Raw genomic sequence first — 21,971 nt, 5'->3', positions numbered from 1 at the left:
AAATATTACTCTGTATGCCCCCTACAACATCATTAATAAATATGTTAAAAAGAAGGGGGCCCAATACTGACCCCTGTGGTACCCCACTGTTAACTGAGACCCAGTCTGAGTGTGTTCCATTAATAACCACCCTTTGTTTCCCATCACTGACCCAATTCTTAACCCACATACATATATTTTCCCCTATCCCCATTGTTCTCATTTTATGTATCAACCTTTTGTGTGGAACCGTATCAAATGCTTTTGAAAAGTCCATATACACAACATCCACTGCATTTCCTTGGTCCAGTCCAGAACTTGCCTCCTCATAAAAACTGATCAGATTAGTTTGACAGGAACGGTCCCTCGTAAACCCATGTTGATATTGGGTCATGAGGTTATTCTTCTTCAGATACTCTAGTATAGCATCTCTTAGGAAACTCTCCAGGATTTTACCCACAGTAGAGGTTAAACTTACTGGCCTATAATTTCGAAGTTCAGTTTTTGTCCCCTTTTTGAATATTGGCACCACATTTGCTATACGCCAGTCCTGTGGTACAGACCCTGTTATTATGGAATCTTTAAAGATTAAAAATAGTGGTCTATCTATGACGTTACTTAATTCCTGCAGTATTCGCGGGTGTAACCCATCCGGGCCTGGGGATTTGTCAACTTTAGTGATTTTTAGACGCCGCCGTACTTCTTGCTGGGTTAAGCAAGTGACATTTAATGGAGAATTTTTGTTATCACTGATCAGGTTTTCTGTCATGCGATTTTCTTGTGTAAATACGGTTGAAAAAAAAATGTAGCATATTGGCTTTTTCCTCATCCTCATCCACCATTTCACCCAGGCTATTTTTAAGGGGGCCAACACTATCATTTTTTAGTTTTTTACTATTTATGTAGTTAAAGAATATTTTGGGATTATTTTTACTTTCTCTGGCAATGATTCTCTCTGCCTCAATCTTTGCTGCCTTGATTTGATTTTTACAGAATTTATTTAATTTTCTATATTTATTTAATGCATCATCACTACCTACTTGCTTTAGTTCTCTAAATGCTTTCTTTTTGTCACTTATTGCGCCCCTTACAGCTCTATTTAGCCATAGTGGTTTCCTCCTATCTCTAACATGTTTATTCCCATAGGGTATATATTGTGCACAGGTCCTATTCAGGTTGCTAATAAATGTCTCCCATTTGCTTTGTGTAGCTTTATGTCTCAGGATATCGTTCCAGTTTATTGCACTAAGATCATCTCTCAACCGTTGGAAATTTGCCTTCCTGAAGTTTAGTGTCCTTGTAACCCCTCTACTACACATCTTATTAAAGGTTACATGAAAACGTATTATTTTGTGATCACTATTATCCAAGTGACCCCCAACTCGTATATTTGATATGCGGTCTGGCCTATTGGTTAATATTAGGTCTAGCAGTGCCCCCCTTCTTGTTGGCTCCTGAACCAGTTGTGAAAGGTAATTGTCTCTCATAGTTGTCAAAAACCTATTACGTTTGCTTGAACTACAGTTTTCTGTCCCCCAATGTATTTCAGGGTAATTGACGTCCCCCATAATAATGACTTCTCCTTGAGTCGCTGCTTCATCTATTTGCTTTACGAGGATGTTCTCCGCTGCTTCCATTATTTTTGGAGACTTATAACAAACCCCTATCAGTAATTTATTATTTTTCCCCCCACCCCTTATCTCCACCCACAGGGACTCTACATTTCCATTAGATTCACATATATCCTCCCGCAAGATGGGTTTTAAGGATGATTTTACATATAAACACACACCGCCCCTCGCTTGTTTGTACGGTCATTTCTGAACAGACTGTAAATTAACTGCCCAGTCATGGCTCTCGTCCAGCCACGTCTCAGATATCCCTACCATGTCATAATTATTTTCCAACAAAATTAATTCTAATTCCTCTATTTTGTTGGTGAGGCTTCTGGCATTAGTGTACACGCATTTTATGTATCTCTCTGTACCTCTATTCCTTCTTACTTTATTGACTGTTTATTTGTGCCCAGGTCACTATCTGCACTATCTTCCCCACCTATAAAATGAATACCCTCCCCCCCAATCCCTAGTTTAAACACTCTTCCAACCTTCTAGCCATTTTCTCTCCCAGCACAGCTGCACCCTCTTCATTGAGGTGCAGCCGGTCCCTAGCGTAGAGTCTGTAGCCAACTGAGAAGTCAGCCTAGTTCTCCAGGAACCCAAATCCCTCCTTCCTACACCAGTTCTTGAGCCACTTATTTATCTCCCTAATCTCCCTTTGCCTCTCTGGCGTGGCACAGGTAGTATTTCAGAGAATACCACCTTGGAGGTCCTTGCTTTAAGCTTGCAGCCTAATTCCCTGAAATCATCTTTAAGGACCTTCCACCTACCTCTAACTTTGTCATTTGTGCCAATGTGCACCATGACCGCTGGGTCCTCACCAGCCCCTCCCAGTAATCTGTCAACCCGATCAGCGATGTGCCGGACTCGAGCGCCAGGTAGGCAGCACACTGTTCGACGATCCCTGTCTTCATGACAGATTGCCCTATCTGTTCCCCTAATAATTGAGTCCCCCACTACCAGCACCTGCCTGGCCTGCCCTGCTCTCCTATTTCCCTCCTTACTGGAGCTGACATTCCTCTGGCTTTCAGGGGACATGCCTTTCTGCAGCAGTGCTACCCCTGTACCGTCACCCCCCTCATCTGCCAACTTTGCAAACTTATTGGGGTGTGCCAGATCAGGACAAGCCTCCCTCGCACTCTTCCCTCTACCCCCCCCCCCTTCTGTCACCCAGCTAGCTGCCTCACTGTCCTGCAGCTCCCTACTACCACCCTCCCCCACATCTATCCCAGTGAGCAGCTGCTCAGTGAGTAGCAGACTCCTTTCCATATTGTCAATGGATCTCAGTGTTGCCAGCTGCTCATTTAGATCCAGTACCTGGGCTTGCAAACGCACAACGTGCACACATCTCGCGCAGCAGTATGCACCCCCGACCGGCTGTTCAAGGATTGCATACATGTGGCAAGATATACACTGGATAGCATTGCCAATAATGGAGCTCATTTCCTAATTGGGATTGCACTAGACAGAAATGTTAAGTAAAAAGAAATGTAAAGAATTAATAAAATACAGACAGCAATTCAGTCCAAATTCCTCCCTTCCAAACTCCCTGAATCCAAGTCACTGAAAAACAAGTCACACACTTACTTCCGTTAGCACTTACACTCAGCTCGTTCACACTCGCTAAGGAAGAAGATTTAAAGAGTTTTGTTTTGTTTTTTTCCCCTTTTGCAGCAATGCAATTCCAAAGGCAAATGGTCATGTATGCTGGCTGTCAAATCAAGCACAGTGAGGCATGATTAAAGTATCCAAGGCAGGACTATTCCAAGGGGAAGAGACTACTTACTGGACTAATCCTGCCTCATTTGCATACACCAACCTCCAAAATGAAAGTTGATTCTTCAAAGATTGTGTTCGTGTGCAACATAAAGCCATGACCAGATTAAAGATATCCTCATCCATACTGCTATAGTAGATGTGGAGGACAGTCAGGGGACCTGGTAGGTTCTCTTTAAAGGATTGTCCACTTTTAGCAAAAAGACTCTTCCAAATAAAAACTAAAATCACAAGTGGGCAGCTACTGCTTTATATTAGTTTACCAGGATTGCCTTCCTGTATTGCTATCTCAGAAACCATACAAAAATAAGAAACCTCTCAAAAGAATAAAACTTACCTGGAGCACTCTAGAAGACAAGAAGTTCTCTCGGCAATACTGGTACCCAGTCCGCGAGTTCTCTCTAATGACCATGCGCCAAGCCTACATCAATGGAGAAAAGACTTTTCTTTCCATAATACTGATTCAAAAGTACAGATATATATTATAATTATATATATATATATATATATATATATATATATATATATATATATATATATATATATATATATATATATATATATATATATATATATATATATATATATATATATATATATATATATATATATATATAATTTTTTTTTTTTTTTTTAAATTAGATGAACCCAGAAGAGAAAAATAAAGCTTTAAACATTATAACTAAAAACACTTTCACTACACTCTTAAAAAAATAAATAAATACATAAAATTGTTTTTTCAAGCTAAGAGCTACAACTTTTAAAATGTTCTATCAACGAAGTTGTGTGAGGGCTTTTTTTTCTGCATAACAAGCTGTACTCTTATTTGGTACCATTTTGTGGTACATGAGATTTTTGATCACTTTTTCTTCATTTTCTTTGGGAGGCAAAAATGAATAATAAAAAAAAAAAAAAACCACACACCAGTCCTTGATACAATAACAAAACCAAATTTGTGCAGTTTTGCTACTTTTACACAAAACAAAATTGCAAAAAAAATTCACCTTACTGCATAAATAATATGATAATTTTATAGTATGGGCGGTTGCAGAAGCAGAGATATCAAATATGTTTAGTTTTACGCTTATGTTGATACTGGACAGTGATGACCCATAGATCATAATTTATAGAGCGGAATGCTGGCAATAGCAATGAGAAACCTGGGAAACAACGTCTGCCTCTACCTTATAAGCCTGGAGAAGAGCCAAGTGATCACTGTTGCCTACAGCAAATTCTTGCTTCTTCTTGTTTGCTTCTTCCTTTTTATCCCAAGGACACACCTTTAAAAAGAAAAAATATATATATTAGATGTATGAAATTTTAATAGATGTATAAAAAAACAACAGTCAAAGAGTAGAGTGCTGGTAGATTTAGTTTGAGGATGATACACATTTCAAGGGAAAATAAACTATAATACAAAAAAATACAACTGTGATCCTGCCCTTTGTCATCACACAGCAGCTTAAAAGGCAGTCGGTCAGCAGTTTGATCTCTCAGAGCGAGAAATGTGAAGGGTAAAGTAGTTTAAGCATTCCAAGGCTGATTACCATGCTCCATGTACAGTGACTGGGAATAGCAGGTGTTAATCATCTTGGAGCTGCGATCCCACTTGCCTGGGGCGGTTCCCTTTATGTGAAGGGTGCTCAGCACTGTGAACTGAAAGCTCCCCAACACCTTCCTTCTGCCCTGACTGATGGCACCAGCAGCGTCCTGATTGGACGTTACAACTGTCACTCAAGAGCAAATGGGAGGGGCTGTGGAGAGTTCAGTGCAGAGAGCCCAGGACACTTTACATGACGGTACCGCACCTCCTGGATACTTGTTATAATGAGAGGAGGATTAAAACTTGTTTTCATTGGTTAACTTTACCCCTATATGATCTAGCACTGGTAGGTGTTTTTAGGGGAACCTGCCACCAAGTACAAACTGCCCTTTCTGAAAGTATTAAAATTCATTTTAATGTATTCACTGGGGCGCAGCAAGTGTAACATGTTGGGCTCTAGCAGACGTGTCAATTTGGTGGCTTCTCTCTGACCTTCTTTGCCTCCATAGGGTTGACAGGTCTTTCCTCATCTGTGTAAAGATGCACCTGTCCTACTTGTTATGAGTGACAGCTACAATTTCTCCAAAACCTAACTGCATATGCTGCATAGCCCTATCACTAAAAGGGGTTACCCAGGATTATTTATTTATTTTAAAGGAGTTGCCCACTACTTTTTCATTGATGCCCTTCCCCTTGAGAAAGCATGGTTAGAACGCAAAATGCACGTCTGGGACCCACACCGCCTGTCAGTACAAATCCGGGGTGCTCTCCTCTGCGGCATGGGTAAGGTTTTGGCATGAAAGGGCATACTTAGGATAGATTATTAGGGAGAGATCCATTATACGAGACATTAGAATCCATTGACACTATCTATGCCTCTTGTTACCTGACCTAAATAGAAGATCATTTGACCCTTTATGCCGCAGCAGTAATTTGCATAGATTTTTCATTATATGCCTTTACTTACCTACCCTGAACATAAGATCATTTGGCTTTTTTTTATGTCTGCATAGGCTCCTCGTCCCCCGTTATTTTGTCTTTGTTGCCACCCTGTTTTTGTCTTACTGTGACTATCTGGATGTTTTTAAATTGGTCTCAATAAAGTTTATATATTTTTTTTTTTATCAAACACTCATTTTTTTCTCCTTTTTCATATTCACGTCAACAGAGCAGTTCTCTTCTTCCACTCTGCTCTGTCGACTGGGCGTGACTGCAAAGGTCATGCTGATTGACAGCCGGATCCGTGCAGTTTAACAGCCGACTACTCACTGCCTATCAGCATGACGTCAGTCACAGCCTGTCGACAGAGCAGAGCGGAAGAGAAGCCGCTGCTCTGTCAACATGACGTCAGCAGAAGCTGCTGAATCGCCGAAAGGAGCAGTCTGTGACCGCTCAGAGATCTGCACTGGGCACAAAAGGCAGGTAGTTAGCAACTTGATAACCTATAGTGATGAGCGAGCATGTTCTTCGGCGAGTATACTCGGGCAAGCTCCGAGTATTTACAGCTGCTCGGTGATGTGTTTGAATCACTCCCGTGTGCATGATTTGCGACTGTTTGACAACTTTAATACATGTGAGGAATGTGTAAGAAACAGACATTCCTTACATGTACTAGAGCTGTCAAACAGTCGCAAATCATGCACACGGGAGCGATTCAGACACATCACCGAGCAGCTGTAAATACTCAGAGCTCGCCCGAGCATACTCGCCGAAAGGGTTAACAGAACATACTCACTCAACACTAGTAACCTATAAAATGTTACCAAAAATAGTTAGCTATAGCTCTTAGACTAAAAATATGAAAACCAAAAAAGTTTCCTCAAAGCCACCTCAGAGGATATATGGCAAAATTAAATGCATCAAACCTCATAGGAGGTCCACTGAGGTGGCTTTGAGGAAACTCTTTCGGCATTCATATTGGTAGTTACCAACTACCTGCTTGTTAGTTCTTGGGCCTGTAGTAAAAAAAAAAATTACATAGTCTTGGATAACTCCTTTAACTTATACTGGCCTTAGTAAGGGCTGCATGAACTTAAAAGGGGTTTTCAGAGCACACAAATTAATAAAACATTGTAAAGCTTATGTGAAATGAAGAAACTTACTAATTTACTTGTAGTTAAAATTCTGCTCAGTTCCTGAGATGTGGTCATGTGACCTCTAGTTCCTTACTTCCTGCTGCAGTTTGTTCAAAGCACAGAGTAGAGAGATTTCCTGTCTGTGCTTGGAGCAGAACACAGCAGGTCAGTCAGCACAGCCCTGTACTGTATGCAGGAGGCGGGGCTCTGCCAGCAGCTCTCAGAGCAGTGTGTGCCGAATATTGAGGTTATGAAGGGACATAGCATGTGACCCTTTGCCAATTATTAGTGACTTGGGGTGTGTATAGAAAGGCAGAACAGAAGTCACATAGATAATGCACGCTCCACAAAGAACAATAGTAGTTATATCCTCTAGTGACTTTGGCCAGAGGGGATGGTGCTAGATGATAGTTTACATTAGAATAAAGGACTACATTTTAGGACTCATTGCTCTCCTACAGTAAACTTATCCTAGGTGTAGTAGAAAGAATGTTAGGAGAGAAATACTGGACAGAGATTTATCCATCTTGAGACTGTATAGTAGTCTTAGAATGGTGAAGAGGGCAGGCACTGAGCAAAGGAGTGAGGGAGCTCAGAGTCAGATAGAGCTCTGTCAGAGAAGCCAAAGGACACCGCCTCCTGGAAAATTTTAGCTATAGCAGTATTCCAACTTCAGTCCTCATGGTCACCAACAGGTCATGTCTTCAGGATTTCCTTAGTATTACACAGATGATGGAATTATTACCTATGCAGGTGATGTAATTATCACCTGTGCAATACTAAGGAAATCCTGAAAACATGACCTGTTGGTGGCTCTTGAGGACTGGAACACGGATCTAGAGGTACAAGGGAAGGAGAGGGAAGTTCAGAATACAAACAAATTAAAGACTATAAAACTGGCTGCAGGAGGTTAAAATGGGAGATAAAAATAAAAAAAAATTAAAATGGCGCTTTGGAAACTCATTACAGGGATGGCAAGAAAACCCATTTAATGACAGGTTGGATTCACAATGATACCATGTGTCAGTAATCCATTCTCCTAATGGATACTAGAACCAGACCTTTCTTAATCACACACCAAAATTGCTAATACTATTTCAACTTCTCAAACTCACATTGTGGCCAAAAAGAAGTTTAGATTAAACATTATAATACTCACAAAAGGAGACTTAGAAGCCAGGCTGGCAGCAATAGTGAGAACAGGGTCCAGACAGCGAAAGATGGCACCAAAGAGCATGAGTTTACCAATCCTCACATCTACTGGCAAAGAGGCTAAATGGTACCCAAGTGGCGTAAGCTTTTCTTGCTGGGTAAGTGCACCAAGATCTTGAAGACGTGACTTGGAGGCATGCAGGGATTCCACTCTAGGGGGTTCAATTAATCTGGACAAGACGGTTTCCAGACGACACTCTGAAAACATCTCTAAAATTTTTATCCTGTCAATTAAAAAAAACAAAAAAAAAACAAAGAAAATTCATGTGTGAACCAAAAGTTATACTGTATGGGTTTTTTAAATAACCAGTAGACAAAAGTACTGCAAAGATAACGATGAATTAAACAGGCTATTGCAAGTAAAACAATCTTTCCCCAAGGAAACTCTTGCTGGGAAAAGAAATAAAATTGAAAAGTAGATTTTACTTCCGCTAGACTTAAAAATGCATTTCCTGATCAATCCAATTTATGCTGGAGGAATTGTGGTCAAAGAGGCAATCTTCTTCTTCACATATTCTGGGAATGTCCAAAACTTTCAATACTTAGGAGTGATGTCCTTTCACCATTTAATAAAATCAATGAGTCTCCTGTCAAAATGTTCTCCTCAATTGGTTCTCCTTTTACTGGAAGCAGATGGCCTCCCTCAAAAAATTAGACATTTCTGAACATATTTTTTCTGTTTTAAAAACTTGTATTGTGTTAAAGTGGAAATCGATGGATATTCCTTGTATTTCTGACATAATTAATATTATGTTCTCCCATAACTCCTTTAAAATCTCCTTAGCTTTATGGAATAATTCTCTACCTAAATATAAAATTCCAAATGGTCCTCTTGGAATATTTTTTCCTCCAAGCAAGATGTACAATACAAAGTTATATTGTGGTACCGTGTTAGCCAGAAAAATCGATGTAAATACTTTTATGCCCAAAAATGACAAAAATATTCTTGGAGTGATACCTTTCTTGGCTAGACAGAAGAAAGTATATATGTGCAAGCTTTCAGAGCACAGAAGCTCCTTCGTCAGGCAATATTACAAAGGAATTCATAAGACAAGGGGCACAACATTTAAGAGATGTTACAGTACAACAGATGTTCAATTCACTGACAACAAGACTCAATCTAACACCTGGGTTTATGACTCACTACATGGAGTCAATGCACACCTCCACCAGATGGTCTCCAAATAATTAAGCATTCCCACAGAAATCTCTTGGACTTATCACCCCTTCCTCCTCATAAACCAATGTCGTACTGTAACATCTCTTAAATGTTGTGCCCCTTGTCTTATGAATTCATTTGTAATATTGCCTGACGAAGGAGTCTGTGCGCTGAAAGCTTGCACATACAGTACAGACCAAAAGTTAGGACACACCTTCTCATTTAAAGATTTTTCTGTATTTTCATGACTATGAAAATTGTACATTCACACTGAAGGCATCAAAACTATGAATTAACACATGTGGAATTATATATTTAACAAAAAAGTGTGAAACAACTGAAAATATGTCTTATATTCTAGGTTCTTCAAAGTAGCCACCTTTTGCTTTGATGACTGCTTTGCACCCTCTTGGCATTCTCTTGATGAGCTTCAAGAGGTAGTCACCGGAAATGGTCTTCCAACAATCTTGAAGGAGTTCCCAGAGATGCTTAGCACTTGTTGGCCCTTTTGCTTTCACTCTGCAGTCCAGCTCACCCAAAACCATCTCGACTGGGTTCAGGTCTGGTGACTGTGGAGGCCAGGTCAACTGGCGTAGCACCCCATCACTCTCCTTCTTGGTCAAATAGCCCTTACACAGCCTGGAGGTGTGTTTGGGGTCATTGTCCTGTTGAAAAATAAATGATGGTCCAACTAAACGCAAACTGGATGGAATAGCATGCCGCTGCAAGATGCTGTGGTAGCCATGCTGGTTCAGTATGCCTTCAATTTTGAATAAATCCCCAACAGTGTCACCAGCAAAGCACCCCCACACCATCACATCTCCTCCTCCATGCTTCACGGTGGGAACCAGGCATGTAGAGTCCATCCGTTCACCTTTTCTGCGTCGCACAAAGACACGGTAGTTGGAACCAAAGATCTCAAATTTGGACTCATCAGACCAAAGCACAGATTTCCACTGGTCTGATGTCTATTCCTTGTGTTCTTTAGCCCAAACAAGTCTCTTCTGCTTGTTGACTGTCCTTAGGAGTGGTTTCCTAGCAGCTATTTTACCGTGAAGGCCAGCTGCACAAAGTCTCCTCTTAACAGTTGTTGAAGAGATGTGTCTGCTGCTAAAACTCTGTGTGGCATTGACCTGGTCTCTAATCTGAGCTGCTGTTAACCTGCAATTTTTGAGATTGGTGACTCGGATAAACTTATCCTCAGAAGCAGAGGTGACTCTTGGTCTTCCTTTCCTGGGGCAGTCCTCATGTGAGCCAGTTTCTTTGTAGCGCTTGATGGTTTTTGCAACTGCACTTGGGGACACTTTCAAAGTTTGCCCAATTTTTCAGACTGACTGACCTTCATTTCTTAAAGTAATGATGGCCACTTGTTTTTCTTTACTTAGCTGCTTTTTTCTTGCCATAATACAAATTCTAACAGTCTATTCAATAGGACTATCAGCTGTGTATCCACCAGACTTCTGCACAACACAACTGATGGTCCCAAACCTATTTATAAGACAAGAAATCCCACTTATTAAACCTGACAGGGCACACCTGTGAAGTGAAAACCATTTCCGGTGACTACCTCTTGAAGCTCATCAAGAGAATGCCAAGAGTGTGCAAAGCAGTCATCAAAGCAAAAGGTGGCTACTTTGAAGAACCTAGAATATAAGACATATTTTCAGTTGTTTCACACTTTTTTGTTAAGTATATAATTCCACATGTGTTAATTCATAGTTTTGATGCCTTCAGTGTGAATGTACAATTTTCATAGTCATGAAAAGACAGAAAAATCTTTAAATGAGAAGGTGTGTCCAAACATTTGGTCTGTACTGTATATATTTTTTTTCTGGTTAGCCAATAAAGGTATCACTCCAAGAATACTTTTGTCATTTTTGGGCATAAAAGTATTTACATCGATCCTCCATGCAAGAAAAGCCTCTTTATATGATATTTTATTACTTTGCCAGAATTCTTTTAATCTATACTTTATTTTATGTTGTTTTTGCACTTGGTATGTTAATTGTTGTGGTGCAACTATGTTAAGATGATCTTCATTCTCTTTTTTTCTCTCCTCTTCCACCCAATCCCCTATTCCTTTAGTTGCCTTTCCATTCCCTTCATTCCTTTCTTGACCCCTTATCCCCCATACTGTAAAAATCCCCTAATAATTAAAATGTACTTTTCAAAATTCTTTTTATCTATAGTAAAAAGAAAAAGGTGTCCACGGGACCACTGAATTAATAACTCAAATTGTGCTAACATATTCATCATTGATAAAAGGAATGCACGGCTAATATGTTTAAAAAAAAAATAAAAAAAAAAAAAAGACTGTCAATAGCCTAAGATGAGATAATGAAGACCTATGTGCCCACGATGCAGAATTTAAGCAGAAAATTTCTGCATGTCCTTGCCAGTAAAAACGCATGCGGATTTTAACGCGCGTTTTTGAAATGTTTTTACATGCGGATTTGCCATGCATTTTTCAAATGCATTGAGTAGGAAAAGCACAAATAATGGACATGCTGTGGATTCTTCAGCACAGAAAATCCACTGCGGAAAATTCCGCAGCATGTGCACAGCACATGCGGATTATCATTGGGGACCATGGGGCACGTATTACCAAGAGTTTTAAAAGTTTCCGCTGCGGAAATTACACAGCAAAAACGCTTGAAAAACGAATCATGGGCACACAGCCCAAGAGCATCAGGATAAAAGCACCAAAGGAAGAATTGCGGGTGTGCGGCTGGAATTCCAGGATCAAATTAATCAATTGAAGATTATAGTTTATTCCAAAGCGTCAAACGGATCTCTTCCTCAGGGGTACCACAATAATGATACAGGCAGTTTTAGGCTTAAATAATAGAGATTTTCAAAAACTGGTGCAAAGCCAAATAAAATCGCCCACTGAGGGAGTGCGCAACATTTTTGGTCAGATTAAATAAAGTGAAAAAAACAAAAACAAAACACAGAATGCAACCAATAAGTGGTTTGTGCGGGGTTATACAGAAGTCAGCATTCAGAGAACAGGTAGTGTTGTAACACAAAACAGTGATTTTATCAAAACTACAGCAAGCAGTCCAGTAAGTGATACATCGCTGGAATCTGGGTCTCTGCCACTACATTAAACATAGAAAGTGTAACTTGGCACTCAGGAGATCATGTGATATGTGTTTTGTTTGTGTAGGTAATCCACAATAAAGCAAACGTTACGGTCACATCTGATCTTTATCAGTACAACCAATTGCCGAAGTAATTGGCTTCAGGGAATAGGCAATGTAGTGATCAGCAGAGTGGCCACAACAGAATCAGAGCTGATTCTATAGCAGTGCACTCTGCTTGATCACTACAGCAAATGGCACAAATGTGAACAGTGCCCATGGGCACGGTATCACCCGCTCAGAGGTTGTTCACTACAATAAAATCCTCTTTTAGAGGACTACTACAAGATGACCAGTTCCTAAAATGTGATACATAGGTTTGATTACAATAACACTGAAATACTATATTTTTGGGCCGATAAAATGCGCTTTTTAACCAAGAAAAAAATCCTGATTAAAATGCGTGCATTTTATAGTCCACATGCAGCTTCCTCTGATCTGGGAGAACACGGACACAGCATCCTTCCCAATCACAAAACGGTTTTCTCTCTTCCTGCCAAACACTGATGTACGCGATTGGTACAGGGCAGGAGAGGAAGCTACCAGGACCTGCACATCACTAAAAATGTACAGAAGCTTCAGGTCCTGATCAGCCGCATGCCTGGAAGGAACTTCAAGTCAAGGTGTATGTATGTATGTATGTATGTATGTATGTATGTATGTATGTATGTATGTATGTATGTATGTATGTATGTATGTATGTATGTATGTATGTATGTATGTATATGTGTATATATGAGTGTGTATACATACAGTGCATTGTGAAAGTATTTGGCCCCCTTGAACTTTTCTACCTTTTGCCACATTTCTGGCTTCAAAACAAAGATATAAAATTCTAATTTTTTCGGGAAGAATCAACAAGTGGGACACAATCGTGAAGTGGAACGAAATTTATTGGATATTTTAAACTTCTTTAACAAATTAAAAACTGAAAAGTGGGGCGTGCAATATTATTCAGCCCCCTTGAGTTAATACTTTGTAGTGCCACCTTTTGCTGCGATTACAGCTGCAAGTCGCTTGGGGTATGTCTCTTATTAGTTTTGCACATCGAGAGGCTGAAATTCTTGCCCATTCTTCCTTGCAAAACAGCTCGAGCTCATGCAGTTTTCAGCTCTTTCCACAGATTCTTGATTGGATTCAGGTCTGGACTTTGACTTGGCCATTCTAACACCTGGATACGTTTATTTTTGAACCATTCCATTGTAGATTTTGCTTTATGTTTGGGATCATTGTCTTGTTGGAAGATAAATCTCCGTCCCAGTCTCAGGTCTTTTGCAGACTCCAACAGGTTTTCTTCCAGAATGGTCCTGTATTTGGCTCCGTCCATCTTCCCATCAATTTTAACCATCTTCCCTGTCCCTGCTGAAGAAAACCAGGCCCAAACCATGATGCTGCCGCCACCATGTTTGACAGTGGGGATGGTGTTTTGAGGGTGATGAGCTGTGTTGCTTTTACGCCAAACATATCGTTTTGCATTGTGGCCAAAAAGTTTGATTTTGGTTTCATCTGACCAGAGTACCTTATTCCACATGTTTGGTGTGTTTCCCAGGTGGCTTGTGGCAAACTTCAAACGAGACTTTTCATGGATATCTTTGAGAAATGGATTTCTTCTTGCCACTCTTCCATAAAGGCCAGATTTGTGCAGTGTACGACTGATTGTTGTCCTATGGACAGACTCTCCCACCTCAGCTGTAGATCTCTGCAGTTCATCCAGAGTGATCATGCGCCTTTTGGCTGCATCGCTGATCAGTTTTCTCCTTGTTCGAGATGAAAGTTTAGAGGGACGGCAGGGTCTTGGTAGATTTGCAGTGGTCTGATACTCCTTCCATTTCAATATGATCGCTTGCACAGTGCTCCTTGAGATGTTTAAAACTTGGGAAATCTTTTTGTATCCAAATCCGGCTTTAAACTTCACCACAACAGTATCTCGGACCAGCCTGGTGTGTTCCTTGGTCTTCATGATGCTCTCAGCACTTGAAACAGAACCCTAAGACTATCACAGAGCAGGTGCATTTATATGGAGACTTGAATACACACAGGTGGATTCTATTTATCATTACCAGTCATTTAGGACAACATTGGATCATTCAGAGATCCTCACTGAACTTCTGGAGTGAGTTTGCTGCACTGAAAGTAAAGGGGCCAAATAATATTGCACGCCCCACGTTTCAATTTTTAATTTTTTTTAAAAAGTTTAAAATATCCAATAAATTTCGTTCCACTTCACAATTGTGTCCCACTTGTTGTTGATTCTTCCCCAAAAAATTAGAATTTTATATCTTTATGTTTGAGGCCAGAAATGTGGCAAAGGGTAGAAAAGTTCAAGGGGGCCCAAATACTTTCACAATGTACTGATATATATATATATACACACACACACACCAGAGCTGTGTGTGTATACACAGCAGTGGTGAGTGTGTGTATACTGAGGATGCAGAAGTTTTGTGTATAAATGTGCACCGCAGAGTGTGCACATATTGTGCATGCTCTAAAGCTATACGTATACAATACAAGAGTTGCAGAGAAACTCTGAAAATAGATCTACCACTTCCCTATTGTATTTTAGTGCATTAAAATTAGCTATATTTAACGTGTCACCTATATACATAATTTCTAGAATACTCTTTAGTAGGAAATATGTTTTTACTATCAAATCATGGGGTCAGCCTAATAGTCCAAAAAAATACAGTAACTCAAGGAGAGGAAAAAAAAATTATAAATTAGACACAGTGGCCATTAACAATACCTCAAACAGAGCTGTTCGAGTGGGATTCGATGAATCTCTGGTGGCTGCTGCTCTAAAAGCTGATGCTCATAGTGGTGGCTGGTGAAGAGGTGAAAGCAAATTCCAGAGGCCACGCGACCAGCTCGGCCTTTCCTTTGTATAGCGTTGGCTCGAGACACCCAAGTGTCTTCCAGACTCTCCATGCTCTTACCGGGATCATACCTAAAAAGCAGTAATGTGAACATCTTCACGTTAGTCATGATTCTTAATCAAGGTAATTTTTTTTCTCAAGTATTCCATAAGAACCTGTGTATAAGGAGAGCATCACTCCATAGCCACCTATAAGCCTTTCATTACAGTAATGGCCGTGGGCTTCAGACGTTTGTCCGTCATCAAAGCAAACTGATACTAGCATTGAATATTTTACCAGACTGGGATAAATATAATTTCTATTAGTAAGGATGGTCAGATTCGGATATTGGTGGACACTTGGCTCTTGACATCACAAGTCGGAGGCAATGCGCATGTTCACATGAACATGTGTCACTTCTTATTTACAGCTTACACATAATTTGCAATACCTTTTCTCTCTCATCTTGCCCGAGTCAATAACATACACAACATCATCAATGGTGATAGAAGTTTCAGCAATGTTGGTGGAGATGATTATCTTGGTAACTCCTTGCGGTGGTTTAATGAAGACCGCCTGTTGTTCCTCGCTGGATAAGGAGGAGTGTAGGGGGTAAATGACACACCTGTCGGAGAGATCAGATGATCATTCATCACCATGTTATTCCAATGTATTCTTAGACATATATATCTCAAAAAAGCAGCGGGAAATGTACCTCTTGTTACGTCTATTACTAAACAAGGCGTTTGATTGCAACTGTTCATACAGCATCTTGATTTCTGCAAGACCGGGAAGAAATACTAAAACCGCTCCTAACAAAAAAATAAAATAGACAGGTAGCTTAATTAATGTATCCCAAGTCTTTCGCTCTTCAGGCTGATCATCCAGGATGGGAAAGGTTTATTAACACAGTGATAGCACATTCCTAACACACACCATTAAAAAGTAAAGTAATGGCATTCAGTGGTTCTGCCACATTTACAAGACATTCCTTAGCACCTTCCTTCCCACCATGGATGTTTTTTTTTTTTGTTTTTTTTTCACTCCCGTGTTTCAAGAGTTAAATATTTATTTTTCCATCGATATCTGAAAACTGTCTCCAAGTTTCCATAAAATCATGCTAAATATTATAAAAGAAAAAAAAATTCTGTGTAGGGTTGAACGGAGAAATCTCAGCTGTTGTTGCATTGTTGGGTATTTTGGGTTTTGTTTCTGAAACGTGACTTAGTAATTTTATGCCAGTAAAGTGAATACTAAATTTATGGCAGATTTATTTATTTTTTTAAATTTGGGTTGCGTTGCTATTTTTTAAGACCCATAGCTTTAATTTATTTCCACCAATGCAGCCTTTTTTTTTGGGGGGGGGGGGGGTTCAAGACTACCAAATGGATTAATTTTAGTAATATTTATTTTTGTTTATGGTGTTCACAGTGCAGAAAAAGTAACATAATATTTTCATTGGTTAAACTTTTGGATCAATTTATTTTGACTATTTAACTTTATAAAAAAAAAAAAGTTTTTTTTTTGGGGGGGGTTTTTTTTGCATTTCTTTTAATACCACCAGGGAATTTAAGAACAATTGATCGCTGTTAGCGATAGAAGCATGAAAATGGAAGACATGGGAAGGGGATGACAACCCAAGGTCTTAGCCACAGAATAAAAGGAGTGTGTAAGTGAATAGTTTCTGCGCAGAACTACAGGACCCAGCTGAAACGGCAAAGATGAATATTATGGAGCATTAACACACTTTATACAAACATAGTTACATAGGTTGAAAAAGACGCAAGTCCATCAAGTTCAACCTTTCTCCACCAATTACACATTTTTTGTCACTAAATTAAACAAAATACATTAAAAAAGGAGCAGAACTTTTCATTCTAACTGCATAAGCTTTGTTACATCTAACCAACCTCCATACCAACACAAAAAAGTATGCAATTTCTGTAATTACTTAGGATCCACTCATGCAAAGTAAGGCAGATTTATGAAGGATTGACACATTTCCAGCATTTAGTAAAAAGCAGCAAATTTTCCACCAAGTATGCACTTTACTAGGGAATGAGAAGCGCTACAATTTATGTACTCTGGAATGGTGTACTTTGTAAATGTCCCTCACTGCTATTTATTTTAATATGCACTAATACTTCAGAATTGGATGATAATGAGAATGTGTGTATATGTGGGGGTTATGATGATGGTTCTGCATTGATGGAGTAAGTTGATTTCATGCTTATTGAAAACGTAAAAAAAAACAAAAACAGAAAAAATGCTATTGCATGTCGTCGTCGTCGTCAGCATCTCCTCTCCCGACTACCGCTCAAAACACCTGCAAATTCTGTTTTTTAAAAGTTCTCATCCAACAGTCATGCCATCTCCAATTTACTCTTAAAGGGATACTCCGGGGGGAATAGATTAGAATGTATTTATGTCAACATAACATCAAAATTATAAATGCTCAACTACTTTTTCCAACCTCCTTCTCTTGCAGTGTATTTATAGGGGTTGTTAGCGCACATGCTCTTGTGGACTCATAACGGATTTGGTTTATAGGCTGGCAATATGATTGCTGTAACACTCACATTAACAAATACAACTTTGGTACTTCATGCCTTCGGCACCCTAAAATCAATGGCGTTTTTAAATTAATAATATTAAAAATAATAAAAAACAACAAAAACAACCAACTTTAGAGAAGGAACAAAACATATAATTAGCTTTTTATTTCGCCAGCTTACTAACCTGGTGGATAAGCATGACCTCCACTGACTATCCATTCCAACAGAGCTTCTATCAAATCCAAGTTAATTTTATCCAAGTCCATAGCAGAGAGGGTTTTAATAACAGATTTACTAACATCTGTGATCATTAGAAAAAGAAAAACAGACATTTCTACAGTGAATGTTACCATAAAAATGCACTTTAGTTACAAAGGTTGAAAAAAAAAAAAAACAAGACAAATCCATCAAGTTAAATCTTTCCTGAGAATGTTACTATATATATTCTCTATCACTAGATTATTTATAACCCACAATGCAGTAGGGCATTCCACAATCTGACTGCTCTAACTGTAAAGAAGCCTTTCCTATTTAGATGCCAAAAATCGCCTTTCCTCAACACGTAATGAATGTCCCTTTGTAAAATCCTTGGAAGAAATGAGTCCTTTGTACTGACCACACATATATATATTCAGATAAACAAGATAATTTCTGAGACTTCTTTTTTCTTAGCCAAGAAAGCCCAACTTTCCTAACCTCACAACATAGGAGAGGCCTCCCATCCCTTGTAATATATATTCTAGTTCCCACCTTTGAACTGACTGTAGCTTTGCAATATTCTTTATAAAATGCAAGAGCCCAAAACTGAATCCTATATTCAAGATGTGGCCTCACAATGAATTTATATATTGGGATCCTGGAATTATCTTGCTCTTTTTGTGCACACCAAAATTCTGTTTGCTGTTGTGGAATGATCACAGATAAAAGCCAGTGGTTTGTCACACACTGAGCTCAGATTCTATCCTGTGTAAGACAATCCGCAGGCTTTTATCCATGTGGATCATAAATAAAAGATTTGGATGCACTTCGGAGAGTGCGACTTCTTCTACAAAAGTGGACCATGTTGAAGACTGTAAAGAGTTGAGCACTGCAGAGACGAGTTGCTCTCCATAAGAGACCACACTCCAGACATACAGGTATTTGTGAGATACTACTAAAGATGGTTACAAAAAAAATGCTCATTAGACAAGAGCTAGTTAGGAGCAGATTGCCTATTTGTATTCTACACTGCCCTACAGATATTATTGCATTAAAGTATATTACCAGTGTAACGGACTGACAGCTCCTTGAAGCTCAGCTGCTGATCTGACATGCTATCCTTCACTGTCCTGGTGTCCTGCAACCTCAAGCTCGAGTTAATATCTTGCTCCAGTTCTTCAAGGAGGTCTCCATAACTCTTCCCCTTCTTTCCTTTAGAAGAATCCTGTGCGTGGGAGTGCTTAGAGGATCGATGATAGGGGCTGCCCTCTTCCAGCACATACCTGTCAGGAGGTTAAAGGGGAATATATTGCTTGCATAAGATTATCAATAATACAATTGCCTTGTGCTGAATATATAGTTTTATGGAGGATCAATTTACACAGAAAAGAAAGCTGCACTTTTCCATTACAGCATAATTATCCATATGCATATTTGGTGAGTAGCAAAACACAAAAGGTAAAGTGTGTATTTATGACTTCTTGAACGCTGTAAAATAGCTTCCCATTCCCTTTTGCCAAACCCAAATAAGATGTAATCTTGTCATCCAGCACCCAGTTCAAAAAGGAAGCATCTTACCAGGTGTAGCTACCCACCTCTAGATGAAGCGATGGCGAAACAAGTCTGTCAGATAGATGAGGTAGTATGGTGTAGTTTATGTACAACTATGTATTTACATATACTCTTCTTACTCTCCTAACCTTATATATTTGAATTGGAGCCTCTTTAGAATGTAATAGAAAATGTATGATTAGACATTCATGCATTAGGCACTTTTTCCTCTACCAGTTAGCACTTTTACTGTATTGTACTCACGATATTTTAAGCTGGCCACTTTTATGGGGGCATTGTATGTGCTTATATTTTGAGCATCTGGCCCTTCTTTGTTGCTAATTGATCCACTATTTATTTTACAGTCCCATATATTTGGCATATACCACACATTTGATTCTTATGTTGCGATAAAGACCACCTCCTGCTTATAGGCATCTATATGACCACTTGGGCTTTTTAATATTGTTTATTCAAGTTTGTGATTATTAGTAAAACTATATTGTTTACACTTGAACAATGGTGTATGTCGTCCTTCTCTTGTAGGTTTATAAGGCATATTTTGTGTGAGTAGAAAAATTACAAAAAGGAGGGAGGTTTATAAAAAGTAATTAAATTCTCATTTCTTGAAGTCCAGGAAAGATGTAATAAGACGTGATCTTGTGATCCAGTGTCCAGTCTAAAAATGAAGCAGTATCTTTAACAGTGTTGAAAACTCATTCTCTATGGGTGGACTGCTAGAGAGTCAAGCGCTGTATTCGGCTATCTTTGATAGTACCATAGAGAATTAATACAGCAGCAATCGAGGCACTACATACTCTGCGCACAGGCACTACATACTCTGCTGCTCTAATCAGATTCCACATTCTGATGACTGCTAGGGGTCAATCCTCTCTGGTGGATTGGCGGTAATTTCTTGTACCCAGCATATCCCTTTAAGCTTCATAATTCACCTTGTTTTGGCAATGGCATCTTCCAGGAAATATTGGTCCACCGGGAAAGTACGACCTAGAATATAAGACATTCATTCAGTCACTTTACATATAGTTCATACAGTCAGATTAGCAAGTTTATACTTAAGGTAATTTGATTTCAACAGTACCAAAGAAATAAACACCAACCTCAATGGAGGCCAGTGGGATGATACACAGGGCACTGAAATAGTATTATATATAAAGCATACAATGCCACCTTCACATGATCATCAACCAGTATCTTTTTCTCATGAGGCTATAGAAACTTCACTTCTTTCCAGCGGGTGGAGTTGTGATAAGATTTTTTTCTTCTTTAGGGGTTGTTTTTTTCTATCTTTCATTATTATTGATTGCATCATGTAGCATTTTCCGGGTTAGATAGAGGGGTTTCTAAGTCACTTATGCCTCAAAACCAGTACTGTAACTACCAGGGGGAAAAAAGGCAGAGGGGGCGGTCATCCTGAGCTTATTTTCAGTGGCAGTCGCTTCCGTGTATCATTTGCATAGCAAGAAGGTACATCTAAAGTCTGCGCTAAAGCAGGGAGGGGTGGTCTCGCTATCACACCACTCCATTCTGTAGTCAACAGGTTGCTTTAAAGCGCACCTATCACTAATTTTTTTATTATTTCAATTAAATATAGATGTAATAACATTTATCATTTGACCATAACATTATAAACAAGGCATATACCAAGTGGGAGAAAAACGCCCTTTCTTGGCAGGAGCCTCCACTGAACTGAGCAGACTTCAGCTGAAGGCGCAGAATCAAGGCCAGTATAATTATGTGTGGGGGAGAAATCAGGGGGCATTACTATAAATATATGGGAGGAGGATCAGAGGAGATTATTACTATATGTGGGGAACGCAACTTATTAATACTTCTCCTGGGGCATTATTAATTGCCAAGGGGAAACTCAAAAAATAATGTTTTAGGGGCAGTAATCAATGGGTTTTTAAGAGACATTATTACATTATAGGGACAATCAGGGTATTGTAACTGCGAAAGGGGCACGCAGCAGGCATTAATAATTTCTGGGGGGGGAAGCCTCGGCAATATTATTTGCTACAGGGGCAATGATATTTTCTAGGGGGCAATTTCACCATCTAGGAGGATACTAAGGGAGTGTTTTACTATGTAAAGGGCACAGTGGTGGGCATTTTTAATTATGTAGGGTACTAAGAGGATTACTGTTACGGTGTCACATAGTAGGTCCAATAATAAGGCCAAATATGGCAGCAGCTGGACCAACGTTGGGGTGACCGTAGAGTATGAAGGTTTTGAAAGTTGGAAATCAATGAGGATGGTTCTAGAAACTTGAGGACTCTTTAAAT

At 39.3% G+C, this 21,971-nt stretch overlaps 1 protein-coding gene across 10 annotated transcripts in view; it reads right to left on the bottom strand.

Moving 5' to 3' along the window:
• The window catches only part of DHX57 (DExH-box helicase 57), a 66,737-nt gene that overhangs the window by 18,386 nt on the left and 26,380 nt on the right, over positions 1-21,971 (bottom strand). For all 10 annotated transcript variants that reach the window (XM_073672575.1, XM_073672576.1, XM_073672574.1 and 7 more), the window contains 9 exons: positions 20,619-20,673; positions 19,180-19,397; positions 18,101-18,217; positions 16,077-16,173; positions 15,813-15,986; positions 15,253-15,453; positions 8,152-8,428; positions 4,559-4,654; positions 3,712-3,795 (listed from right to left, as the gene is read on the bottom strand). In XM_073672575.1, coding sequence (XP_073528676.1) covers positions 3,712-3,795; positions 4,559-4,654; positions 8,152-8,428; positions 15,253-15,453; positions 15,813-15,986; positions 16,077-16,173; positions 18,101-18,217; positions 19,180-19,397; positions 20,619-20,673 — 1,319 coding nt within the window. The remainder of the gene's footprint in view (positions 1-3,711; positions 3,796-4,558; positions 4,655-8,151; positions 8,429-15,252; positions 15,454-15,812; positions 15,987-16,076; positions 16,174-18,100; positions 18,218-19,179; positions 19,398-20,618; positions 20,674-21,971) is intronic.

This window comes from Phyllobates terribilis, unplaced genomic scaffold, assembly GCF_046119375.1.
Source record: "Phyllobates terribilis strain yellow unplaced genomic scaffold, ASM4611937v1 Scaffold_3__8_contigs__length_932513732, whole genome shotgun sequence".
NCBI lineage: Eukaryota > Metazoa > Chordata > Amphibia > Anura > Dendrobatidae > Phyllobates > Phyllobates terribilis.
Note: the sequence above shows the minus strand (reverse complement) of the source record. Positions and strands in the feature narration are given on the sequence as shown.